General features: G+C 54.8%; 1 protein-coding gene across 6 annotated transcripts; it reads right to left on the bottom strand.

Annotated features, from left to right (window-relative positions):
* Positions 1-459: 459 nt before the first annotated feature.
* ZNF395 (zinc finger protein 395) lies at positions 460-17,447 on the bottom strand. 6 transcript variants are annotated; one of them, XR_012627986.1, is made up of 11 exons: positions 15,536-15,652; positions 10,739-10,991; positions 8,543-8,772; positions 7,982-8,094; positions 7,101-7,336; positions 6,880-6,980; positions 5,676-5,940; positions 4,674-4,766; positions 4,358-4,461; positions 3,976-4,213; positions 460-1,093 (listed from the first exon to the last, which is right to left on the bottom strand). XR_012627986.1 is itself a non-coding variant. In XM_074861280.1 (10 exons), exons 2-10 carry the CDS (start codon positions 10,979-10,981, stop codon positions 4,102-4,104), a joined length of 1,497 nt encoding a protein of 498 aa, XP_074717381.1. In that variant the 5' UTR covers positions 10,982-10,991; positions 16,905-17,447; the 3' UTR covers positions 460-4,101. The 6 variants fall into 6 exon arrangements, 4 of the variants coding, with proteins under 4 accessions (XP_074717381.1, XP_074717380.1, XP_074717383.1 ...); XR_012627987.1 differs by having other exon boundaries at positions 4,016-4,213; XM_074861280.1 differs by lacking the exon at positions 15,536-15,652 and adding an exon at positions 16,905-17,447 and having other exon boundaries at positions 460-4,213.
* Positions 17,448-26,637: the final 9,190 nt, after the last annotated feature.

The following is a 26,637-nucleotide window of genomic DNA, read 5'->3' as shown; positions in this document are numbered from 1 at the left end:
AAAAGGCAACTTCTCAGCCTGACTCGCAGCGAGCGCTCTGGGCTGCAAGACTCTGCAGAGCACCCCCCAGCAAGACACCACTTAAAAACCTGCTGGGTTTAGCGACTATTAACCCCTCCTGTAGCTTCCACGTTAAAAACTTGATGAATTCGGGGTATTTTGGGGGGAAAAAAAAAGAAAAAAGGATGCGCAGGATCTGCTGCCGAGGGAGGGATGGTGGCTCCCAGAGCCGGGCAGACACTGCTATCTAGTGGTGCCACAAATGGTTGTGTCAAGGGGCTCTCCGAGCTGCAGGGGTAGGGGGGGGGACGACGGGGACGACACACAGACACGACCAAAAAATCCAAAAAACCCAATATCTTGGGGTTGATGCCCCCCGTTCCATATCGGGGACACCGGGGGGGTCCCTGGGGGCACCCCCATGGCACAGGCTACAAGGACAAGGCGGAAGCAGCGAGCTACCAGGCAACTTTTCTTTTTATTTCTTATAAAATATATTTCATATTGCTGCTGTAAAAATTACATTTCACATTTTTATTTTTTAACTTTTTTTTTCCCCTTTTTTTTTTTTAACAATAAAAATAATACTTGGAAGACAGCTGAGAAAAGCTCCAACAAGACAGAAAATTCACTTGACGGGGCCTCGTCCCTGCCCGGCCGGTGGCCCCACGGGGGCACGGCCACCATGACGTGACGAGTGTCCCCAAAGCCCTTCCCCGCTCCCCCACCCCCTGCGACCACTCCACGGAACCTCCCGCCGACGGCAATGGGGCAACAAGTGACAATGTGGGGTCACCCTGCGCTAAACCGATGCATTTTCGGGGTCCCACCAGCAGTGGGGTGAGAGGAGTGTCCCAGCCAGAGAGAGAAGGGGGGGGGGGGGGGGAGCAGCCTCCAATTAATTAGTGCCCAATTAAGAGGTTCCTATATACATACATATACATGCTCCGGGAGACAGGCGGATGGATGAGGGGAAACTCTCCAAGCTGGATTTACAGGTCGGGGTTACCCGCGGTTGGGGCCGAAGAGGAGTTTTTCTTGAGACCAGCGAGACTCAAGTGTCGGGAGGAAAAGTCCAACGGTCGGGAGGTGGCTGGAAGTGAGTTAAAAATAATAGGAGAGGGAAATAATAGGGAAAGGACAAAAAAAAAAAAAAAAGAGAATTATATATCCAGTGCCAACCAACCCGACAGACACGGTGGAAGCCTGCTGTCATTTCTGCAAAAATATGAGAAGGTTTTCCTGTTTTAAAGTGTAAAAAGTCCAAAGTACTCCCAAACCAGAAGGAAAAACCAAAAAACAACCCACCCTGCAGCGGTTTCTCCCTTAAAAAAAAAAAAAAAAAAATCAGAAAAGAGCCATAAGGACAATTTTGTCCGGTTAAGCCTGTACCGCAAAAGACCTGGGAAAAGCAGCCATAGGCTCCTCCCAGCCCCCGATATAACCGCCCCCCCCCCCCCGCCCCATATAACCCCCACCCCACCGGCTGCCGGGCAGTAAGTGCTATGCGCTGCGGGAGGAGGTGGCACCGGGGGGGCGGGACACGTCCCCTGTATTTGCTGGGGAGGGGGGTCCCAGCAGCCCCCCCCCATCTCACCGGGGATGCTGCACACCAGCTTGTTCCAAAGCCATTTAACGCCTTTTTTTCTTCCTTTTTATATATAATTTTTTAAAAATAGCATCTTTAACAGAAAAGCAGAAAGTTATTTTCGCTTTATTTTCTGGACACCTGGGCTCCCACCAGTGAAAAACCTGATCTCGGAGGCGGATCTGGGCTGGGGGTGCCCCGTGCCTTACCCCGGGTTCAAGGGGGGGATGTGGGGGGAGTGAACTCCCTCCCAGGGCCGGGGTGATGCCGCACCCCGAGGCCAGCCCCGAATGGCTTGGTTTGACGTTTCCTGAGTGATTGAGCTGGGAGCCGAGGGAGCTGAGCCATGTCCGGGCAAAGCCTGGTGCTTTTTTGAGGCAGAAAGGGCCTAAAAAGGGAGAAGTACAAATCTTCAGTCCTGCCTGGGTCTCTCTGAGCCGTGGGGGTAAAGACACAAGGTCTGAGGAAAGCATAAATCCACCTTTTTTTTTTTTTTTTTAAGTTTCCATGCTCTGGGTGCTGCTTCAAGCCCTGTTTTTTTTAAAAAAATAATTTTAAAAGATGAAAATGCAGGGAGACGCTGTGTGGGACATCTCAAAGCGCCCACTAGCTTCCCAGAGAGCCACCAGCATCTCCAGCATCACCAAAAACCTGCCCACATGCCGACAGCACCGGGCCCTTCCCCGGAAGGATAAACACACTGAGCTCTGTGGGGCGACGCAGGACAGGTAACGTGGGGGCTTTTTTAATTAAAAAAACCCCAAAACACGACTATTTTTGAGGAGTGTAACCACCCTGCCATGCAATTAATTGTTACCAGGGCTGTGGATGCAATAAAACGCTCAAGCCAGGAACCTGCAAAGAGTCTCTGATGCCAACGGGAGAGGAAAAAGGTTTTTCCCGACATTTTGCTCCCAACACCAGGCTCCGGCAGCGATGGGAGCCAGAGCGAGCGGCGCCCAGGGAGGAAAAACTCCTCTCTTCCCCAGGATTTGAGATGGATCTGCTCAGAAACTCCAGGGATGGAACCCCACAGGGTTGCACCCTGCCTGGGGAGTTCTGCTCCTGCTTTCCAGCAGCCAAAATTTACATCCACCAGTTGGATACTGGAGAGAAGATCAGGTTGTGGGATGATATACTGCTTAGATGTACAAAATTAAAAAAAGAACAACAACAACAAAATACCCCAACACGTCGAGAAGCATCAGTAACACAAAGATATGTAACTCAACCCACTCCGCCTGGCCACCTGATCCCTTCAAAAAACACAACAAGGGGGTTCGTGGCGATCTGGGAGCCACTTGATTCACTTTTATAAGGAAAAATGAGTCTCAGCGCAGGGCCCTTAAAAACACCCTGGACAGGGATTGCTCTCGGCTCGACGGCTGTGGGTTATAGCCTATGATTATCCAAAACACAGGAAAGAAAAAAAAAAAAAGAAATAGGAATCCAAATGGCTGCCTGCCCCAGCGAGGGGAGACCAGCAGCAGGTCGGGTTGGGTAAATATATAGATTTTAAAAGGATGGAGGTCAGAAAAGTGACTGTCACCAGGCTCGATGGGATTCAAAAGCAAATATTGAAGTGTTTTGGTGAACTGGGGCCATAGGGTGATGCCAAGGGAAAGCCCTTCCCAGTCCTCCCAGCTGCCTTTACTGGTGGAATCATTAATTAAAAAAAAAAAAAAAAAAAAAAAAATCACTCAGCCTAGTTTTGAAAGACACAGCGAGGGCCACAACACAGGTTTTTTTCCATGGAGCTAAGCAGACTTACAAAGCCTAAAACGAGAAGGAACACCAGGTTTTGCCTTAAAAATTCTCATCATTTTCCTGATTAAAATGTTTTGTTTTTTTCCCCCCAAATGCCTCCAAAAACACCGCACTGGAACCGCCCGGAGGCACGCGCAGGCTCGAGCTACCAGTGTGACACGACGCGAGCAAAGACCACATCCACACAGGGAGAGAAACCTCCACCTCCTGCCCCAAGAACCGCTCCTGCCCTGCTTGCAGCAACGCAACAACATTTTCTTTTTTAAAGCTATAATTGTTACCGATCCCCTCCCTTAAAGGGTCCAAGGGATTTGCGCTTTCTAGGTAGTCAAAGGACACGGGAAGCTGCCTCAACGCCTCATCCCAGCCATGCCGCGACCGTTCGGGAGATTTTAGGGGTGATCTGGGAAATGCAGGAAGATCTTTGGTCCCCAGATCGCCTACAATCTCCCCCAAACCCTGAGGAACCGGCTTCCTTCCCTCCCAGCCCCAGCTTTTACCGTACAAAGGGAGATATTCTTCAGGTTTAAAAAAATGAAAAGTTGGAAAAAGTTTGGTTTTTTTTAAAAAAAAAAAGGGCAAACCCAGCAGATGTACAATATACAGAAGGAGGAATTTACACGCAGCTCTGGAGGTGTCTTCTGGGGTCACAGGAGGTACCTCCAAGGTCCCTGGTTGCAGCAGTGAGGGACTCCGGTGCTCCCCGGGCAGGAGCAGGGGAGGGACGCGGCACCACGGTGCTGCGCTCAGTCCAGGAAGCGCTGGCAGGCTTTTTTCCACCGGCAGGCCGTGCACCACTGGTCCCGGTGCTCGATTCCGTACACCTTACGACACTTCTTGGCTTCACCGCGGACTTTCCTGCGTGAGAGGAGAAAAAAAACAACCACCGTTCACGGCCCCGTTGCAGAATTTCAGTCACTTATCTAAGGGTAAGGCCCCGTAACCAGGGCCGAACACCGTTCTGCTGCGTCTCGGCTCCCCTCAGGCCGGCAGGACCCTCACCTGGTGCCGATGGACACCCTGGGTGGTGAAGCGACGATCAGGTGGGACTTGAGCATTGGCGTTGGTGGTTGGGGTTCGCTGAAGCTGAGCGACCGGCTCCGCACCTGCGGGGGAAACGGGGGTCAAAGGGGAGGTGGGACGACACAGTCCCCATCCTGCGTGGGCCCCGGGTGCCGTGACAGAGCAGCGGGAGACACGGGTGCCCCCAGATCTGGATTTAAAGCGGGGAGCAAGAAAGCAAAGAGGAGGTCCCCGTATCTCCCAGCCCAACCCTGCACCCCAAAAAGGATGAAGGGGAAATGCACGGAGGACTCACCGGTGACAGGGACGGGAGAGTCGAGGTGGCAGTGGCCCAGCTGATGCTGGTGAAGATGTGGGGGGACACTGGAATTTGGATCGAGGGCAATGCCTGGGTGGGAAAAAGAAAAAAAAAAAAAAAAGGGTCAATGTTAGCCCCAGGGGCCCCCCGTTCCCACATGCCACCCCATAGGCATTCACCTCCCAGCCTGGAGTACCCCCAAACTGGGAGCACTGGGGGGGGTGGGATGGAAATCCCCACACATCCTCTCCTCCAGCGCCAGATCCTGCTAACACAGGGCACGCACCCATGCTGCATCACCCTTCTCGGGGGCACGGCAGCTTCTTCACTCCTCCAACTGCTTGCAGTTGCGATACCAAACCACATGCACCACCCTGGTCTAATGTAGATATTTTTGACCCTATTTATGTAGGTTTTCTGCTTTTAGATGATGTTGCATTTGCTCTCTGGGATAGGAATGGCTATACACGCACTTATGGATCTATATACCCTAGCCTGCAGCTCTAGAACAGCGCTCGGCTCTCAAATAGCTCCTGGGACAAGGGCTACTGGCCCAGGGTGCCCACGGAGCCACCGCTGTGGGTCCCCAGGTTTCCCAGCCCGTGCCCAGGGGAGTGTGCAGCGGAGAGACGTGCAGGATCCAGCGCAGCTGCATTCCAGCCCCGGGTTATCTGCCGGCAGAAGGGCGTGTTGCATACCAGCACCGGGTAATTGCAGGGGAGCAGAGGCCGGCAGCTCCCCCCAGCCTGGGAAGAGCCACAGCAGAAGCACACGAGCCCCTCAACCAGGCGTTAATGAAGCCAGTTGCTCAAGGGCTGATGGCGAACCGGGCAGGGGACGGTGCTACACCAGCACCGAAGCCTCTATGCGCTGCAGGGGTGGCGACAAAATGTCCCCGTTGCAGTGGGGACTCACAGAGCAAAACGGATCACCACCTGCTCTTCAGCAAATTTTGGGAGGCCACCATGTTGTCGTCCCCAGAAGATGCCACCAGCTCACCTGGTAGGCGTGATCAGCCTGGATGTGCCAGAAGGAGCTGGGGGCAGACTGGCTCAGGGCGCTGCTGGCCAGGGCGGGCTCCAGTGCCGGCTGCTCCACCAGTAGTGCCTCCGGCTTTGCTAGTGCTTGCTGGATGATGATGGGGGCGGAGGCAGAAGTGGGGCTGGTGGCAGCGGCCGCCTCTGGCGCCGGCTCTTCCTTCACCTGCACTTCGGTGTAGTAGAAATCCTCCTCCCGCTTCCGCTGGTCGGAGTCTGCGCTGTCCCTGCCGGGGGAGGAAAAGGGGGCAGCAGTGAAATTGTGGCCCTGTTTCCATCAAGGTGAGTGGCTCCTGACTTCCCCAGGGCAGAACGATCTTGCCCTCTCAGGCAGAGCAGCTCCGCTCCCAGGCTCCAAAGCATCACGTTGATTTCACGCTCCCAAGGAAGATCAACGCCCCTTCCAGAGACTTTAAAGACCCTGGCACATTGACCAGGCACCACTGCAAATCCCCTGCTCGTTTCTGACCGAGTTCACTCAGCACAGCTGTGACCAAAGCCCTGCGGTTCACCCAGCAGGAAAGAGCCTCTGAAGTTGGTTTTTTTTTTTTTTTTTTTTAATTCTTTTCCCAGTGCGTTTATCCGGCACTGGATGGCAGTCCAGCGCTGCCCACTGCATCACGGCCCTTCTGTCCTCGCCTTTCCCAGAGCATTCACATTTGAAAGGGAGAAAAATACCAGAAAACGTGGATGGAAGCAGGAGAAAAGTGAGGTCGGGGTGAGGAATGCAGCGGGGCCACGGGAGGAGAGCACAGCAAAGCTGACCCCCACACCCTCACCACTTGTATTTTGGGGGGAATTCACAGGAGATCAGGACAAAGCAAAACAACTGTCAAAGGGGCGGCTGCTGCCGGCAGCAGGCTCAGCTTTCAGGCTGCCAGCCCTCATGAAACCCAGCTGGGCTCACGCATAACCTGAACTCCCCACAGTGCAAAACACAGCCCTGAAGCCCAAATGGGGGTCCCGTGCCTCACGGAAAGCCCTGGGCACCCTGAAGGTGGGGACACACAACAGTGGCTTTGGTGACATGGACTGCTCGTCTGAGAACTGCCAAGCTCAGTATCTCCAAAACCAGGGGTATTCGCTGCAGGAATTATGATTTACACAGCAGCAGAGCGCGCAGCTTCGGTGGCCAGGCAGGGATTGAGGTGAAACCTTCGCCTTACCCGAGGTGCTGGGTCTTGACGTGCCGCTTGATGCCGACGATGGAGCGCAGGACCTTGCCACAGCTCGGCCACAGGCACTTGTACATCACCTTCACCGAGTTCTGGTGGAGAGACAGCCCATGTCACACCCTCCCCAGGGGCAGCGTCCCCTCCACAGGACACCAGCTCAGCTTGAGCCACCCCACCGGTGCTGGGAACCCTCTCTCCGACAGCAGCAGTACCTTTCTCTTGCGCGGAGCAGGTTCATCAAGGAGAAAGGGGTCGGAGTCGGTCTCGAAGCCATCGTCCGCCTGGGGGGAGCTCAGGGCCTCGCTGGAGTATTTGGGGCTGCCGGCGGGGTGAGGCGGTGAAGGGGTGGAGATGTCGCTGCCCCCGCTCCAGTGTCCGCTGGTGGTGCTGCTGCCGCTGTCAGAGACGTCGCCACTCTCCTTCCAGGGATCACAGGCTGCCCGTGAGGCTGCGGGGAGGGGACACACGCTGCCACTGTCAGCTCAGGGCCAAGCGACCCCCGCCCAGGGCAGAGACCAGCCCTGAGGCTGGATAACACGCAACAACAGTTTCCCTCTATTTATTTCTTTAAAAACTTGGCAAGGCGAAGCCTTTGCACCTTTGCTCAGCACCAGCTCCCAATTATTGGTCGTTTATCCCTTCCCGCCCCGCCATTCTCCTTGGCACCAGCACAGCCGGCACACAGCCACACAGCGAGCAGCCAGCCCCGGGGCACGCACATTTCCCACGGCTCCGGGTGGCTATTTTTATCCCTCCGGCTGTGTTTGACTCCTCGGGAATGAAACCACCTCGAAAAAAAGGAGCGACCGGGTGGTGCTCCCCGGACTGGGACTCCTCTACAGGGCTCCCCGGCCCCCCGGGACGGCTGCGGAGAGTTGGGTTACCCCCATCGTGCTGCCAGGGGTGTCCCAGCTTGCCTGGCCCCAACCAGTGCCGGCACCTGTGGGCTCTGCCATGACTATGGTGCCGCTCCCCGCAGCCAGCAAGAGCCCCAGCACTGAGATCCAAAGGGCACAGCACATTTCTCCACGTCTCCTTTTGTTTCAGATGTTTTTTCTTTCATATATCCGTGTATTTTTAAATGCGCACTCACAGGGGATGCCACTCTCGCCGGCGGGAGGGCTCTGCACCACGGGGCTGCAGGAGAGGCTCGTAAGCACCATGGCTGCCACCATCTCGTCCATCTCCACAGCGGCATCAGATTTTCTGTACCACAGAGGGGAGAGATGTGAAACACGTGGAGGAAAAAAAGCAGAGAAACAGCCGGGTATGACCCAGGGAGCCACCGGGCACCCAAAGGGCAGCACAACCTGCAGCAGCGCAGGTTCACCCTCATTGCCTCCCTCCCAAATTATTTTTAAGTCACGGGGAAGGATGTTTTCTCCTCATTTGGAGGAAAAAAAAATTTAAAATCCCTTTTATTGTAAAGTTTAACCATCTTCCGGATAATCCCGTGCTGGTAAGGCGGATCTATCCCCAGCATCACCACTGTCTCCATTGGTGATAGGTCAGTGTGAGGTTAATGGTTGGACTAGATGATCTTCAAGGTCTTTTCCAACCTTGATGATTCTGTGATTCTGCGTAAAACCAAGCGCAAGCGCTGGCGCAGCCACCAAGAGCCCCTCTCCCACCCGAGCAAGCCGAAGGCACGAACCTCTTGGGTACGTCGATACTGCTGGATACAGATCTCTGCAGCACCTCGGCAGGGCCGGGACCGCCAGCTGCGGGCAGGATGGGGGGCTGGAGTGCGGCCGGCCGCACGTCCTGCGCCCTCCAACATGCCTGCAAGCCCTGCTCCGGCAGCAGCACCTTCACCTTGTCACTCAGCGGGTTGTGCTGCTCCACGAGGCCGGCGCACTCCTGCCCGTTGTAGGTGACGAGGACCTGGAAATGGCATGAGGGGAGGTTTGTCGGTGTCACCCGCCACCCCGCTTGCTCTCAGGGGGTGTCCTGACACAGGACAGCAAGCCATCGCCCAGCGCAGGATCCCCCTTTCTCCTCCTCCCGCTGCAGAGGGGGTTACAGAGGGGTTTAGGACAAAGGCAGAGCCTGTCCTGAAGGGCCTGGACTTCAGACTGCTGTCACAGCAAACCAAAGGGGTGGCCAGGGTTCATCCCAACCCCTCCTCTAAGAGATCTGCTCTTCCCAAGCACAAGCACCCCAACTCCAGCAGTCCCATGTTAAGGAATTTCCAGAGCTGGTATCAGCCACCTCTCTGAGTGTCGTGACTCTGGGTGGACTTTTCTCCAATGAATTTGTCTGCTTTGGCTTTGTTCTCGCACCATCCTGCTGCAAGGGCTCCCACAATTATTCCACACACTGGCAAAGTACATAGATAACAGGATTAAAAGCCAGAGGGGGACAGGGGAATGGAGCTTTCCTGGGTAGAGTGATCCTGAATTCACACCTTGGTTCCTCCAGCCCCAGGCTCCTCGGGGCAGGGGAAGGAGATGTGCATACCTCACCTCCTCACCCACAGCCCCAAATTCCTTCTGATGGGCAGTTTTCCACCACTACCAACCGTGAGCCTATTTCTGTTGATGGAAATGTATCTGTGTCAAAAGACACTACATGTGTCTCTGGCTATTTATAGGAACAGGAACATCTCTTTATGGAAGGGCCATGGGTGTCATACCAAGAAGTCGACACAGGATGGACACGCGGACTCACACCCTGACCAGGGAGGAGCCTGGGAGACTATTTCAGGTGGGACCTCCAGCAGAAAAAACAGGGGGGAAAAAGCCACCCACGGTGAAACCAGGGTTAAAGGGATCAGTGCAAGGATCAGGGCACTGGAGACCCTGACCCTGCTTGCTAAAAACAAGGAGCAAGGCTTCCGTGTGAACCACGTGGGCCGTCCCCCGACCCAGGAGCCAACATCTCCTTCAGCTCTGCACAGCCACCAGCGCAGGTCATGGCTGTCACTGGGAGGTGGAGGCACCCCATCGCTATTTTTATGCTGTTCCCAGCAGCAAAGCAAGCAAGAAAACCCTCCACAGCAGAGCATGTAGGAGAAAACAACTCTCACTGTCCTGTGGTTAATAAAAACGGGGCAGGAGGAGCCAGACAACCAAACAGGGGCCTTATTTACACTCCATTTCACAAGCTCTGCCCAGAAAAGGTTTTACAGTTCTGCAGGTAGCAGCCAAGAAAGGGGCTCCCCGGCAGCAGCTCACGGCTCTCCTCAGACAGTGCTGCTTGGCCAGGCCTTAACAGGGACTGTGCCACTGGCATGGAGAGCAGCCCCCTGGCCATGCCGCAGGAGCCCTGGGGCACAAGAAATGGCAGGGTCCAGAAGGACTACATGTCCCTTCTGGATGAGCCGTCGCACTTCACTTGTCCCCAAGAGCTTCTTCACCACATGTGTCCACACCATCGTGCCTCAACCCTGCAGCAAACAGCTGCTGCAGGCTGAGGCCTGAGCCATGAGGCTCGTGGCCATCGTGGCTAAGCTGGGGGGGCTCCCTGCCACTTCCCTTCAGATGTAAACGTGGGTTATGGGGTTAAGTTTGTGGAAAAGAAGTCCACTGGGAGTCACTAAATGTATGGAAACCATCTCCCTTTGCCTCAAACAGCTGCAGAACACTGGAGGGAAGAGTCAGGTCTCCTTACTGTCTTCTCTGGACACCCACTTCTGGCCAGGATTGGAGATGTCTCCCAGAGGAGATGGATCTCCACATGAGCCAGGATGGTCCAAACCCATGAGGCACGGCCAGGGCCAAGCACACTAATGCCAACACCATTAACGGCTCTCAGTAATTACAGCTCCCCACTGCACCTCACAGGAGAGCCCCAGGAGTTACTCCCCACCAGGGCACACCCCACCAGCCGAGGACATTTCCTTATGTACCTGCTGCCCGGCGTGGAGCTGCCGGTGGCTGGGGCATCTGGCTGCTTGGCTGCTCTCCTCTGCCGACGGCATGCAGGATCCATCCTCTCGCGGCACCGTGTGGGCAGACGCCCGGCCGAGGTCAGTCTGCAAGCCGGGGATTTGGGTGGCCACCAGCACCCCGTCGGCCAAGGTGCTGGGGGCAGAGACGCGAGTGCCTAGCAGGGAGCGCTTCCCCAGACGCCTGGACAGCACGCTCGCCATCTCGGACACACTGCGGAAGAGAAAGACACGGGGATGTTACCTCCAGTGCAGGACCATGGCATTCAACTGGTGTCTTCCCCTCCCATGGTCACCCTGCGAGGCAAGAAATCAGCTCTCCACTGCACCAGCAACCCCAGGGGGACCCTTGGGGACAGTGGCGTGCCTGAGCTCCCCCCACCCTGCAACTCTTTACAGTAATTTCTAAACCCCTCTGGAAAAAAAAAAAGAAAAAAAGAGATGAGCCAGCCCAAAGGCAACCTCACGGACAGAGTCAGGACGGCCCTTGGAACCCACATCCCCCGCCTCGAGCTGCCACCGGCGCACACTCCCGAGGCCACCGCGACTATTCCTGCCCGTCACGCTGAAACCTGCCGTCGGTGCTCTTTAACCTTGACCTCTAGACTTGGGCCCGTGCCCAGCACAGGCCTGTAACTCCCTGCCCGCGCCCCGGCAGGACAGGAAAGCTCTCTGGTAGCAAACGCCAGTGACCCTTCTCTGCCAGCACCCCGATGCTCCCCTTTTTGGGAGCTCTCACACTTTTGGGAGAGGTTTCTCCAAGCTCACAGCTCAAGAAAAAGATGGTTTTGGAGCATTTTTATCCTAAACTGTCTGCAACTATCTTTAACCTATTTTTGCCCCAAATAGCTCCCCTTTCCTCTGACAAGGAGTTTTTCTTGTCTTAGTGCAGCTCTGCTAGCAAGCCTGTCCAGAGAGCAGCTTGCCTGGCTCATTTCTCTGGGTTTGTAGATTTTACTGCTGTTTTAAAGAAGTAAGTGGTTACAGGTTTCCTTAAAAGCAAAGGACACCCAGGGCTGAAGGGTGACAGTGCCTGGGGTGTGGGAGAAGGGAGAGGAGGCAAGAGGCTTGGTGCTGCCCTGTGTCTTGGGGTCCACCAAAAAAGTCACGTCCTTTCACACTGCCAAGACACCTGTCACCTCTGTCACCCTGCCTGGGCTTGTCAGCGAGCATCACCCGGCTGGCCGGGGGGCTGCGGGTGTTTATCGGGTGTCTGGGCTGGAGCATAATGTGGGCCACAGAGAGTCCAAGCCTGAGTAGCTGCTGCTTGTGCAAGAGGGAGGACTAACCCCGAGCTGCCGGGCGCTCACGCCCAGACCCTGCCCTCCTCACACACAGTTGCTGTCACAAAGCGACAGCGTTTTCAGAGCAGATGTCACGTTATTTTGGGTTTTTTTTTTTTTTTACATCTGGTTTACACAGTGCTGTCTTGCACGCCATCTCTGATGAGATAAGTTTCCCGAGGAAGGGAAGGGGAGCTCGCTGCCCCCCTCACCCCCCAGCTGCTCCAGGGTTACTCCAAACCACGCTTCAAAGGATGCCCAAGATTTACAAGTGGTTTTATGAATAACCGTACGCACTCAGCTCGCTTTGTCCTCCCCCGAAATCCCTCCGTTCCCGAGTAGAAAATTAACAGCTATTTAGGAGCCATAAATAGAGCAGGAAGAACGGGACAGGGTGTGAAATGGATAGAGGTGTGCCGGGGAAAGCACCTCACGCCAGAGCTGCACGGGGACTTTGCCGCCGTCGCCTCCTTCCCTCCGGAGCAGGATCAAAGCAGCCGCAGCAACCGGCTGAGCAGAGCTGCTCCCCCTGCTTCCCTCTCATCTCACCCAGCCCGAGGAACATGCTGGACTTCGCAGAGTTCGGGGATCAATGAGGGAAGCTCTGTCCAATAATGTCTTTTTTTCCACGATGCAACACATTTTCTGATGAGCACAACCGATGCAGCCAAGCATCTCCGCTCCCAGATCTCCTACATACCCATACGGGACTTTTTCACCCAAAAGATCAAAACGGCGGTGGTTTGCCTCAAATCCCAGAGCGAAGCTGCAGCAAAGCCCCTCCACGGGTATCACCTACCAAACTACATTTCCTCCTGCATCACCTTAAAAACCTCGCTCTCTGATATCCCAGGCACCGGGAATTTGGGAACGGCCCCTCCGAGGGCTCAGGGAGTCGATGCGGCACCGTCGGGTGCTGCCGCCACACGGAAAACGGTGCTGAAATCTCCGCCGCCTCCCCGACGGTCAACGCACGCCGGTTCGAGGCAGCGCTTGGCCGGCGGCCAGGTGCAGAGAGGGCAGCACCGAAGGTGGGAGGCTGCTTCTCATTTCCTTCGGGGTTTTGTTTCGCCTTCCTTTTCCTTCCCACTCCAGGCCCGGGTGGGGGGAGCGGGAAGGAAAACCCTCCCAAAAACCAGTTTTTGGAGCCACATCTGCTTCCAGCAGATCTTTGAATGACGGATCCCATTCTGGCGCTCGAGCCCGTAGCCGAGGGTGACACAGCGACGCTGAAAAACCCTTCCCCGCGCCCCAAAACACAAAGCAAGAAGAGGAGCGAGAGCTGGGAGGGCGTCAGCGGCGCAGGCGGAGCCGGGAGGCCACGCTGCCGCCGCCGCCGCGAGCCCTTCCAGCTGTTAGCAATCACGCGCCGCAGGGGTCAGAGCCGGCACAGATCCCAAATTATTTCTTGCTTCAATGCCGGGTGTGTATTTTGGACGGCGCTTTTCCAGCTCTCGCTGGGAAAAAAAAACGTCAGCTCTTGTGCCTACCGGCGTTGCCGCTGCTGCCGGCAGAGCAAAGCCCGGGTGGAGGTTTTGGGAAAGCAGGCGCCTCATTTGGCAAATGAGGAACGCTTCATTTAGCAAGAGGGGAAGGTTGAGGGGCCGGGGCAAAGCGGGGAGGGTTCCTCACGCTCACCCCGGCTGCTGTTTGTCCGAGGTTTGCCGGGAGAAAAGCAGCTCCCGCGCCCATGGTGCTGTGCAAACCATGACCACAGGCACAAATCTCCTCCCCAGAGAATGTGCAATTACAGCACACCCCATTTTCCCATTTTTTTAGGAATAAACGCTGGTAGGTTCCCCCAAACCCAGCCTAACTCCTGCCACAGACCACCATGCCACAGATCAGCAACACAGACCACAAAGTTTACCCTGTAAGAGACCCCAAACATCGCAATAACTGATAATAAACTGCAGTTTTTCCATCATCTCTCCCAGCCCACGCTTTCCAAAAAGCCCTTTCTCATCCCAAAACGTCCCTAAGCCCTTTACAAACCGCACTCCGGTCCCGCGCCCATTGGCGCACGTGACCGGGAAACAAGATATCCGCACGGAGCGGTTTGCAAAGTTTGGGCCTTTATTAAAAAAAAAAAAAAAAAAAGAAGAAACAAGGATCTACTGACCCCAGGCTGGAGCCAAACCTACCCGTGACCTAACCCTCACAGACAATAATACAAAACAGGCGCCTTCCCGATGAGTTTCCTCCTAATCCTGCCTCGGTGCTCACAGCTTGGGTGACGCCCGCGGACGTGTCACGGCGGGGCTGCACCGATTCCCCGCCGGCAGCGCCTGGGAAGGGCTCCCCAACCCTCACCCACGCCAGAGTCGGCCGCTGCCGGGTGATTCTGGAGGAAAACATTTTCACAGGCCGCCCGCCTGCTTAAAACAGCCATTTTCTGGTGCAGGCAGGAATGCCAGCACAGGCAGAGTGACTTCCCCAGGCATCGGCGGGCCGGTGCGTGCCGGCAGCGAGGGCAGCCAGGAAGGAAAGGGCGGGAGTTTGCTGCTTTCTGGGAGCGGTGCCGGCAGAGCGTGACTCGAAGCCGTCGTGCGAGCGCTGGGACGAGAGCGCAGCAGGAGACGGGGCGTGCATGGCACGCGTGTGTGCATGCGTGTGCAAGCATGTGCATGCGTGTGCAAGGCCCACGGCCGTGTGGGCAGGCAGGGCACGTGGGGAAGATGGCAGGGCTGGAGGCAGAGGAGGAGGAGGCGTGTGCCCGGGCCTGCCGTGGAGGGCGGCACCGGGCAGGGCACGTGGGAGCGGGGCGGGGAGGGGGAGACATGCACGGGGAGGGGGTGGGGGGGACACACAGACAGGCACCGGGCAAACCGGGAGGTGGGGCACGCACCGGGAAGAGGGGGGAGAGATGTACCGTGCACAGGCCCCGACTGGGCGGGACATGGACGGGAAGGAGGGAGGGGGGGGGGCATGAACCGGGGGTAGGAGTGTGCAGCCCCAGGGGGAGCGTGGAGCGGGCAGGGCTCGGGGGAGGGGGTGCGCGCACCGGGGGACGGCGGAGACCCGAAAGGGGCTGGGGAGGTCGGTGTTGGGGGGCAGAGCCGGTTCCCCCCCTCCCGATAAAGGCGGGGGGGGGGGTCGCACGGCGGGGGAGCGGGCCCGGCGCGGCTCGGCGCTTACCTCCGGCGCGGCTCCCGCCTTCCCCCGCCCTCCTCCCCCGCCGCAGCTTGTTTTGAAATCCCCGTCCCCGCCGCGGCCGGCTCACGTACGCGGCGGCCCCGGGCTGGAGCCCCGCCGGGCGGGGCGGGGAGGAGCCGGGGCCGGGGGAGGCGCGGCCCGGCCGGGCGGGAACCACCGCTCCCGCGCGCGGGGCTTTTTTTTTTTTTTAATTATCATTATTTTGGAGCGCCTTTTCCCCCCACCCCCCGCCGATGGCGGGTGGGGAGGAGGGAGGGAGGGAAGGAAGGAAGCCGGGCGCGAGGAGGTCGGGGGGAATACCCGGCGCCCCGCTACTCACAGCGTCCGGGGAGCCCCGCTCCGCGCCTCAGCCTCGCCGCCGGCCGGGTTAAAGCTCCCGGGGCCGGGCTGGTGTAAACAACCTCCCCACATGCTCGGCCCCTTCCTGCGCATTGGCTCCGCCGTTCCCTTTAAATGCACGCCCCCACCGCCCGGCCCCGGCCCCGCCGCTCCCCGGCCCGGCCCGGGGGATACCGGCGCTCCCCGCCCGCCCACCGCGGGGGTAAGGCGGGCGGCAGGGTGGGCGCATCCCTCCCTCCCTCCCTCCCCGTTCTCCCCTCCAAGCGGGCAGGGGCAGGGGGGAGACCCCGGACCCCTCACCCCGGGGCTCCCCGCAGCCCCGCGGGACTCCGCTGTTTACCCGAGCGGCGGGGGCGAGGGGGGGGGACGGACACACACGCCAGGCGTAGTGGCTGGCAGCGCTCATGCGATTTCTTGTTGCTTCCTAAACTGTATTGCCCTAAAAGGCGCTTTTAAAATATATATACCTATATTTTAAGTTTTGTCCATCGGGGCTTTTTGCCTCCTCCCACACCCTCCTCCCTGTCACCCCCTGTCCTCCTCCCCCTGCCGAGCACAACCGGAGCCTCTCGGTTGGCATTTAACGGGCCCTACTGCTAATTTATCTTAATTTCGAAGGGGCATTACGATGACGCCGACTCGAGGCCCCACCGCAGCTCTCCAGCTCACGACTGTACACAAACCTCGAAGGTTTTTCTTCTGCTGGAGCAGCTTCACCAGCCTCCCCGCGTCTGTTTAGCGACAAGGGAGAGTTAAATTAACGCCAGCAATGCTCCTTTCGGGGTTTATTTTCTTTTCAGGCACTGAATTTCCCCCCTCGACGCCTCAGCTTCTGGGTTCCACGTGAGAAAAATTCCCACTTTTGCTGTTTGTCCCTTTATAGCACATTATGGCACAGCTGATGTACAAACACAGCGGCCAACACAACGCCTTGGGGCTTTACTCTGGACCCCCCAAATACCGACCACTGATTCATACCCCCCAGGATAAAAAGCACAATATCCCTTCCCTCTGTCAGAAGGGCCACTCATGACCAGCCCGGCTGGACAACTACATTTAAAACCTCGGTACAGGCAAGGCGATTTGTTTTAATGTGTGTCAGCTAGCGGAGACGAATGCTGGGCCTGTTGCCAGCTTAAAAAAAAAAAAAAAAAAACGAAGTATTTTTACCACCAACTAATATACAAAATGCAGGCGGGATTTTACTACGGTTGTCCAAGGTAAATTGTCGGGACAGGAAGGGGTTATCATCCCCTCGTATAAAAAATGAAACCTGCCTTGTCTGTATGAGGACTCAAGTATTTCTCAACAACATCTATATATCTTTATGTCCAGTAAAAATAAGGTACCTTCTCCAAAGCACCCAAACAGGAGCCAAATTTTTCTACTTCCAGCAATGCTCCTAAATTTCCTCCCAAGCTCCTCAGACTTGGATTTCTAAGTCACCTCAATACCTGTTAAAATGAAAAGTGAGTTATTACACATGCAGATGTGGGCAGGTGCCTATGCAATCCCTTGCCTGGCGATTTCATGCGCGTTAGGAGGCAGCTTGCTCCGCAGAGACACTGCACGAGGGGAGGCATTTCAAAGCAGCCGGGACAGGAGGCCTGGAGGGCACCGCACACCCCCCAGTGTTGGTAAAGGCCTCCCTCAGCAGCCGGTTGGCCTGGTGATGCTGGGCCCCATGCCGAGGACTGCCAGCCCTCCAGGCCTGGGGGTCAGGAGATGGCAGCTGGGGGAGAGGAGGGGGGCAGGAGCCCTGTGGCCAGTGGGCACCAGCTTCTCTGGGGGAAGCAGCCTGTGGGTGGTGTTGGCAGCACCTCAGCTCAGAGGGAGGTGATGCAACTCACCTTCCCCTGGCCTCACAAGCAGCCGTGGCTGCCCCTCATCTCTCCACGGCCACCCCTCACCCCCCACACCCCTCATGGCTGCCCCTCATCTCTCCATGGCTACCCCTCACCCCTCATGGCTGCCCCTCATTTATCCACGGCCACCCCTCACCCCACATGGCTGCCCCTCATCTCTCCATGGCCACCCCTCACACCCCACACCCCTCATGCCTGCCCCTCATCTTCCCCCCACAGAAGCCCCTCACCCCTCCTGACCACCCCTCATGGCTTCTCCTTACATCCCACGGCCACCCCTCACCTCCCTCCATGGTCACCCCTCATGATCACCCCTCACACCCCATTGCCGCCCCCTACCCCTCACGACTGTCCCTTTCCCCTCAGGACCGTCCCTCTCCCCTCACGGCCGCCCCTCCTCTCCCTCTCCCTCCTCTCCCCTTCCCGCCGACTGACGTCCCTGACGCGTCCCCCCCCCTTCGCGCCGCCGCTGGCGGGAACGGCGCGTGCCCTCCCCGCCCCCCCGCCCGCCCTGACTACGTGCAGTTCCCCACGTGGCGGCCGCGCGCGCCCCCCGGCCAGGGAACAGCCCGCCCGGCACGTTCGCGCCCCCGTCCGCGAGCCGGGGGAGGGCGGTGGGAGAGGAGGGAGGTGTGACCCACCGGGGGAGGGCCGCCAATCAGCGGGCGGCAGGCGAGCCGGAAGAGACCAATGACGAGAGGCGACACCGCCCGGTGGCCAATAGCGACGGGTCTTGGGGAGGCCCCGCCCCTTCCCCCGACGCCCTCAGCGGCGCTGCGGCCCAGCGCGGCGCCAGCTCGGGGCGGCTGCGGCGCGGCGGGCGGGCAGCGCCTCCCTCCTCCCCTCGGCCTCGGCGCCCGCCCCGCGTCCCCTGAGGGGCTGTGCCAGGGGCTGGCCCCCTTGCCGGCAGCTGGAGGGGTGGTTGTGACTCGGCGACCCTCCTTCCTTCCCTCCGCCTGTCACTTCAGCTGTGGGATGGAGGGCCATGAGGGCCTGGCTGCCCCTCTCCCGCCTTCCCCTCGCCGTTGGAGGGGTGCGAGCTCCCGCTGAGGGAAGGGGGGAGGCTCTGCCTTCAGTCCCGGCGCTGCTGCTCCTCACCGGGAGAATAAAGGTGGTGGGTCAACCTCAGGTTGGCATGTGTGTGCCACAGTTGGTTTTATTTCATTAAAAGAGGGGAAAGTTTGCTTAAAGTTTAAGGAAAGTGGTCTTGTGTTTTCATTTCATTGTTTAGAGTGCAAGAAGCAAAGGCATGGTGAGCGGTAGACGTTCATCTGCGTTGCAAGTAAGCCCAGTCCTACCTAGGCTGGATACCCAGCCCAGGCACACAGTACGGCCACAGCATCATGCACAGATGCTTCCTGCTTCCAGAAGTATTTCTTCACCCCTGTGTTTTAAAAAAATAATTTACAGCTCATTAAAAAAACTGCCATAAATGCATGAATGAATAAATAATTGCACTGATCAGCTGTCTATCCTAAATCTTGCAAAATCCTTCCAAGACCATGGAAAAGTGTCCCCTTAGGATGTCATTTGACCTCTCTCCTTCCCAGCTCGACTGATTCTCATGGCACTAACTCTACCTGTATTGTCAAGAGTTTGGGGTTGATGTCAGATTAAATTTTAGCCGAAAGTAAGCTAAATGGGCTAAATCTGAGGAGGAAAAGTACTAATGGTGCCTGTCTATAGTCCAGATTTAGAGACTTGATATAGGTGTAGTATTAGAGTGTTTAATAATACAGTGAAAGCAGTATGTGTGCGTGATCCACTGCTTAAATATCTCAGTCCTGGGCAGCTAATTCCTTTATATACCAGTAAAATGTAACGTGGTTGGTACTGGTGCGTAAAGCTCATTGATACATCAGTGTTCCTGACCCCCAAACGAGAAGGGCCGTGGCTGGGTTTGGAGCTGACACCCTGTGACATCTCAGCTGGGCTTGTGAGCGAGCGTGGTAGCACCGATGATGAGCATGTGTGTCACGGGAGTGGCCTTTGAAACCTTTCATTGAGATCGTTTCACATAGGGCAGAAAGCTTTTCTGTGGTTAATAATCCCACTTTTAATCTGGAGAGCATCCGCCTATCGTGTTTGATAGCACTAAGGCACCTCTGATCCATTAATTTCTTTAGTCCCTTTTTGAACCCTTTTAATTCATTTGGTCTCCACCACATCCTGCCGCCGCAGTTTCACCAGGGGCCGATGTGTTACGTGAAAAAATTTCCTTGCTTTTGTTTGCTTGGGAATTTCTTTGGTGTCTCCAGCTTTTGTTTTAGGTGTTTACTGCCTAATTATTCCTTCGTTGTCCCTGCAGTATTCGTGACTCAGGAGCTCTATCATGTTCTCCCTCCCTGCCCCACCAGTCACGTCCTTCGCAGACTCCCTTCACGCAGAAGCTGACTTCTCCCTCTGATTAACCATGATAACCCTTCTCTGTAACTTTAGGAGGTTTACATATGCTTTCGGAGATGGGGTGGCCGGATTGGCACCAGTCATCAAAATGTAGTACGTCATTCTACATCAGCATAATGATGTTTACTATTTTGGTTTTTATTTCTTCTCTAACAGCTGCCAACATTGGATTTGACTACTGAGCGTTAAGCTGATCTTCTTGGACAGCTATCAACAATCACCCCCAGATTTCTTTATTGCTGAGAGGTAATAGCTGATTTAGAACCTGTGACTGTATACGTATGATTAGCATAATTTTTCCAAGATGTGTTTCTTAACTGACATTAAGTCACATCTGCCATTGTATCTCCTCATCGCATCGTGCTGTGAGATCTTCCCCTGGTTTCAGGCACGGCTGTTTGGGATAATTTTGCCTGTAGACGTTGTCACCTCACAACTCACTCCCTGGTTAGATTTTGTAATGACGTGTTGAACAACAGATCGCCCGGTCCAGATCCATGAGGGATTCCATCTGTTATCCTCCTATCTTGGGGAATGGACATGAAACTGTTTATTCCTACCCTTGGTTTCTCAAAATTTTTAAACCAGTTATCTACAACAGAGGTGTTTCCTTTCCTATCTCATGAAACCTTGGTCTCAGAATTTGACAGGGAATCTTGGTGAATCTCCACGACCCCATAAATGAGAAATCCCAATTAAAAATATTTAGTGATGGTTTAGCTTGTTTTATGTAAGTAGAACTAAGATATGCTTATTTCTGGTATGTTTTTTTTTTTTTTTTTAACTCTCTTTGTAGTGTTCCCAATATTGCTATGTGAGAAACACACCCAATTTTTTTAATTAATTGTGCAACATTTTAAAATGGGGAAAAAAAACACAATGGGAAAAAAAATGCCATACATAAAAAAGCCATGTCCACAGGATGACCATTACTCACAGCTTTAATTTCAATTAATATTGTTAGTTTGAGTCCAACAATGCTGAGCGGTTGAATAAGTTTGGCTTGGTTTTACCCACCCACTGCACTGCCTGGCATTTCACTTTGGCCTCTGTCCCTCAACCCCAAGAGATTATTCATTTCTGAATACATGAGCTCAGGATAAACCACTTAATTGGCATTTTGAATCTATTAATATAATTGATTTTGTTTTGATAGGAGGTGAATCAGACCCAAGCCACCGATACCAAATTAACCAAATAAACTGGAGGTTTTTCACTAAATTTTCCTGCATGTCGTTGCTGTCACAAAGGACCAACACATGCTGTAAGCTGAGCAACTCCAGACTGGGAAAATCCAGGTCTCAATCTTAAAGTTGTTAATTCTTGCAGTCTTTGGAATGTGGTGCTGTTAAAATCCTCAGCTCATGGCATCAAGACATTTGAGGAAGAAATGTGGGGAGGAGAAAACTAAGTAAATTTTTATCAACTGTGCAGATGAAGAAAAGTATGGAAATTTCCTAAAAAGCATCCTCCATGAGTTTCAATGCTGCCATTTGGGTTTCCTGAAACAGAAACTCGTCTTCCTGACGGCTGCAATTGCGCTGACTTATGCAAGTCAACCGCCCTGTCATTGCTCATCGCCCTCCTTCCCAAACCGAGCGTTGACAGCTGACACCAGCAGAAGAAGAGCTAAAAGCCCTCCCAGATGCAGGCACTCATCGAAGTCGCATCTTGTCAGGGCCATCCGGTTGTGAAATCAGACTTCTCCCCCCGTTTGTGGGGTGTTTCATCCCACAGGACCCCTCAGAGCTTGTCAGCACTGTGAGGTTGGCCGTTGGAAGTGAGGAGCCTCTTCCGTGGGACATGGTGTCCATCTAAAATGGAGGCTACGTCATCTAAAATGGTTGCCTTCAACCCCTTGTTCTTGTGCCGCACCTGAATGCCAGCAGTATTGGTGCACACGTGGAGAATATTTGCCAAAAATCCCAACCTTAACAAAAGCCAACTGGATTTGGGAGAGTTTCTCTTATTTTTCCCGATTTTGACCTCAGCGGCAACAATGATAGTAAATTCAACAACTCTTAAGCCCTCGAGGACCACTGACAAAGTCTGGTCACATCCCCACTACTGAACTCTCTTAGCCCCAGGAGAAGAGTGACTTTATCCCAGCGGCCTCCTGGAAACCATCCACGGCCAGTGCTAACTCCTCACCCGTGCCTGGGAGTTATTTGGAGGCGTTCAGGTGACCCACGGCTAAATTACGCCCAGGACTGTGCTGACAGCGTGAGCGATTCCATCAGTTTGGAGTTAATCAGGTCTCAACGGGACTTCGTTTACTTCACACGCTGCGAGCAATTAATTACCTTCCCAAAGCAAGGCTTGCAAACCCACTTCTCGTGGTGTAGGAGGGTTTTCGTGGCGACCACGCAAAATGGTTCCACCCGGCGACTTCTGGTGAGCAAAGAACTGCGAGAGGAAGTCGTGGCCGAGCATCATCTCCTTCAAGCAGCCGACTGCCGGGATTCAGGGCACCTGCCCTGCTCATCTCTGTTTTTCAGACCATAATTTCTTCCAACGTATAGGAGAAGCTTGAACTGGGCTGTTGGGAGATGAAGTTCTTGCACACCGTGGTGAGCGGGAGGTCGGCAGGTTGGCACGGGTGCCTCTGCGCAGCCTCTGCTCGGGAGCAGATTAAGTGACTTTCCCAGGCTTGATGCTCTCAACGAGCTGGAGGGGGAAAAACTGCCCAGATTTACAAGCAGCTACAAACCCTCATTGGATCCAGAGCCACTGCGGTAAACGTTGTGTGGTCAGGGAGAAGGGAAGTAGGTAGCCACGAAGAATAATTTATGTGCTTATTGTTTTTAAGTGAAACAACCCCAGCTTTTTTCTTTTATTTTTTTCAGCGAGACGGTTATTGCAACGTGCCTGTTCCAGTCACTGACACGAAACCTGGTGGTCTGATCCTAACGCCCTTTTAATGCAATTTTGCCAATTCTCCCATGCGGAAGCGTACTGGACGCTGAGCAGGACATTGGGAGGTGCTTAAAAAGATTATCCGCAAAGCCGCGTACGGCGAAGCGAAACGTGACGTCGGGGAAAGCTTTCTGCAACGCAGTTATTCCTGGCGTCTCGCATGAGCGGGGAGACCCAGGAAAGCTCCGTGGAGGTGGTGGAGTTTGTCACATCAGCGTCCACGGAGGAAGCTCGGATCCTACGCACGTCCTGCACCTCTCGGCCGCTGCTGTGTCATTTCTGAGCTGCAAGGAAGACGGTGATACACGGCCGTGATTCCTGGTTACACAATTCAGCCGTTTGCAGTTTTGCTTCCATCCAAATGCCCTCCGGGCTCTTTTCCACATTATAAACAAAACAGCCTGCAACATTTCATGCAGAAGGCAGAAACTGGTGCCCTGGACGCTCGCTTTATGCTGCACTTCTGCTTTTTTGTTTGTAGGGAATGCTTTTCAGCAGAGCTATCTCAGATGAAACAAACTGCAAGGAGTAAGCATGCTTTAAAAAGAAAGCGTGTGCTTTTTTGGGGGGTGTTTTATTTCAAAATTAAAAAGGGAGTTCGGCTCCTGTCCATATATAGTGCAATAAAGGGCTCCCTGGCTTTTTATGCTTCCTAACACAGCGGCGAGGAGTGTCCAACAGCAGCCTGGCCACGCTCGGGATTTCCAATTTTAGTACAAAAAAGGAAACAGGAAAGAACGATGTAAACATCGATAACAAAGCCCGTGCTCGTGGTGGGCTCCGAACAGCACTGCCGGTGCTCCAGGCCTGCTCCTCCTCTCCCCCTGCTTTTCCGAGGGGGCTGTGGAAGGAGGAGAGGCGGCTGCTGGCAGAGGTTTGCAGAGCCCTTGGCCGGGTTGCAAATCTCCCGATTGCCTCCACTGCCTCTCTCTTGCTTCCAGCTGTTGGCCCTCAGCCCCTGCTTGATGCAACAAGCTCTTAGGGGGGAAAAAAAAGGGGGGAAATGATCTTTTTTTGCATGATGTGTCACCGTTAGCTGAAAAATCAATGTCAGGGTGCTTTTTTCAGGTACAGTGTGACTAAGGCCCATGGAGACACCCCGCTCAAACGTTAAAAAATTTCCTTTTTCTAATGCAAGTAGGAAAATCTTTGGAAATGTGATGAGAGTGCTCCCTATAGTCTGAAAAAAACTGTTTGGCAGGCACCAGATGGGCCACGTAAAAGGAAAACCCGCAAAGCCAGCACCTGCTCTGGCAAGGGGACTCTTCTCTTGCAGGTCAACAACCGAGCCCGTTGGCAAAAGCTCGTTTGGGGAACAATCACCTTAAAATCATTCAGGGACCCCTCGGCTTCCCTTTCTCCTTCCTTCCACTTTTCTGTAACCATATAATTATTTTCTGATGTGATAGCAGGACCGTGCCTGGTAATCCTTCATCCCCCAGGCGCCGCATATCGGCTGCGCCCGCACCCCATATCCACGTGTCCGCACCGCTGCTGCACCTCCTTGTTCCCCAAATTACGAGCAGACAACATATTTAATGTATTTTATCCCAAATCTGCTGTGCACGACCCGGGGAACTCGCCCAGCCAAACCTGGGCAAGGCTCCCCGCTCCCTGGCTGCCAAGCATGCGGCAGCCAGCGCCGGCTCGTCTCAACAAGCTGCCGATGGAGCCGGGAAGGGGGAAGGGAGCAAAGCCACTTGGCTCCCGGCTCCCAGCTCCTGCTCCAGCAACTGCTGGGATGCCCACGGGGAAGCGGAGCCCGCTCTTGCGTTAAAAAGCTCATCCCAAACCCCACATTTCCAAATCGTGGGCTGCCGGGCGGTGTAAGCGCCCCAGCCGTGTTTCGCCGGAGGAAATGGTGCTTTTGGCTGCTTGCTGCAGCTCCTGGCTTTCGTGGAAATGTTGAAACCCAGCGATAACCAGCTTTTTTTGCGGTGCATACGCCTCTTAAGGGTGTTCAGGAAACACGCGGACCATTCAAGAGCTCACAGCCCCTCTCCTGCTCTTGCCAAGGAAGAGGTTTGCTCCGTGCTGGAGTTGCAGGAACTTCTCCGGGAGACAAGCCCGGCTGCAGGAGCTCCAGCCTCCCTTCCTCTTCTCCATCTGAGCGAGGAGAAGCCAAGAGGGGAAGAGACAATCATGAGGTTTCCTTTTCTGCTCTTTGCTGCCTTCTACTTTTTTTTTTTTTTTTTAAACTCTGGCCTGTTAGCCTTCCCCCCCCCCCCCCTTTCCTTTGGCTTCCTCATTTTTAACTCCTTGCTTTCACTCCCAGCACTGCTCTTGCCTTGCAGTCCACATGGTTTCAGCAATCTCCCGGTCTATACAAAGTACTCAGTCAAGCGCACCGGGCACAGGCTCTGTCTTGCATCTGAGCTTGGTTTATTTTGGAAGCTGAGTGGATCCAAGCTGGTGAGATATGGAGCTCCTAGGAAAAAAGCCAGGGAGCCCACGCTAAAGAGCCTGGCTCTTCACAGTGGGTCAGACCAGCTGGAGACTCTTCACTGCATCTCGGGGCAGTTTTGGGGAAGACTGTCTTGTTTGGAGAATGTGATGAAGACAATCAGAGGTGTGGAGGAGCTCCTCTGCAAGAAAAAGTTGATCAGCTCTGATATAAAGGGGAAGCAGTGATCTGCACAGACTGTGTCGCTGGTGAGGAGGAAGGAGACCAAGGAGGGGTGTGACAGAGGGCTATAAGATGGCGAGTGACTTGGAGACAGTGAATTTTCCTTTGTTAAATGGGATAATGAGTGAAACAGGTGTGCAACAAGTCCAAAACCACGTGGAGCCTTTCATCTCAATCCCCTGCAGAGCTGCGGAACTCCTTGCTGCAGGATGCTCTGGATGCTGAAGGTTCACGTGGCTCCAGAAACTCGCAGGACAGACGGGTGGAAGAAAGGTCCACCGAGGGCTCTTAAATACAAAGATGTCACTTCTGGCTCGCAAAGTTACTGACCTGCAGGTTGCTGAAAGCTTCAAGACCCTTCATGGGAAATGTCCTGTCCTAGATCTTCTCTCTTCCAAAAGCTCCCAGGGCTGGGAGCACCCTACGGAGATCTTCCATCTGAGCTAGGGGAGAGGGGTTGGAGGCCTTTGGCTCGACACACACGGCATGGGCAGGATTCGTCCTCTCCTGGGCCTCGCTGACAGCAGACAAGATCTCAGCGCCACTCCCCGAGCGGATTTTTAGAACCACAGACATTTCTTTTGGGGCCTGCCCGTGTCGATCTCAACCCGCCCTTCCCTGCAGTGCCGAGCTTCTCACCCAGCCAACCCTCCTTCTTTCTGCTTCATTTAAAATAGAAAATTAATAATTAACTGGCCTGTCCTTTGAGCGGCAGGTAAAGAAAATCCCCAACACCTGCCTTACGGGTTGTCTGTCGCCCTGGAGTCTTGTTTGTTTTTCCAGCACGCTGCTCTCCACGAGCAGGATGCTGGGGTTTCGTGTTTCGGGGTGGCCTCCTGACTGCCCCAGGGCTTTCCTCCTCCAGCCAGAGCCACCTCCCTTTGCAACCAGCCTGTCCTACTGCAGTGCAGCTCTTGGCCACGATATTTGTGAAATATTGGGAATATTTCTGAAGCTCCTCGCCTTTTTGCATCCACAGGGTCTTCTCTTTGCACCCCAGTGTGCCAGTGGGTCACCGACCCCCTGCAGCATCTCACCACCTTCTCGGACCTCCACCCTCTTGTATCCATCTTGCAGCACACGTCAACGTGCTCCAGCTGTTGAAGGTGGAATGGGAGGCAACTTCATCTTAGTCTTGGAATTTTGGGATACAGAAAGATGGTAGAAAAGGAGGTACGAATTGATTGGTTTGTTCTCTTTCTGCTCGTTTTTCATTTAATTAATGCATTAGCCTGTTTTTTAATGAAGAATGCTTTAACTGGCTGGAGA

Source organism: Strix uralensis, chromosome 3 (assembly GCF_047716275.1).
Source record: "Strix uralensis isolate ZFMK-TIS-50842 chromosome 3, bStrUra1, whole genome shotgun sequence".
NCBI classification, from domain to species: Eukaryota; Metazoa; Chordata; class Aves; order Strigiformes; family Strigidae; genus Strix; species Strix uralensis.
This window is presented reverse-complemented; position numbering and strand designations above follow the sequence as displayed.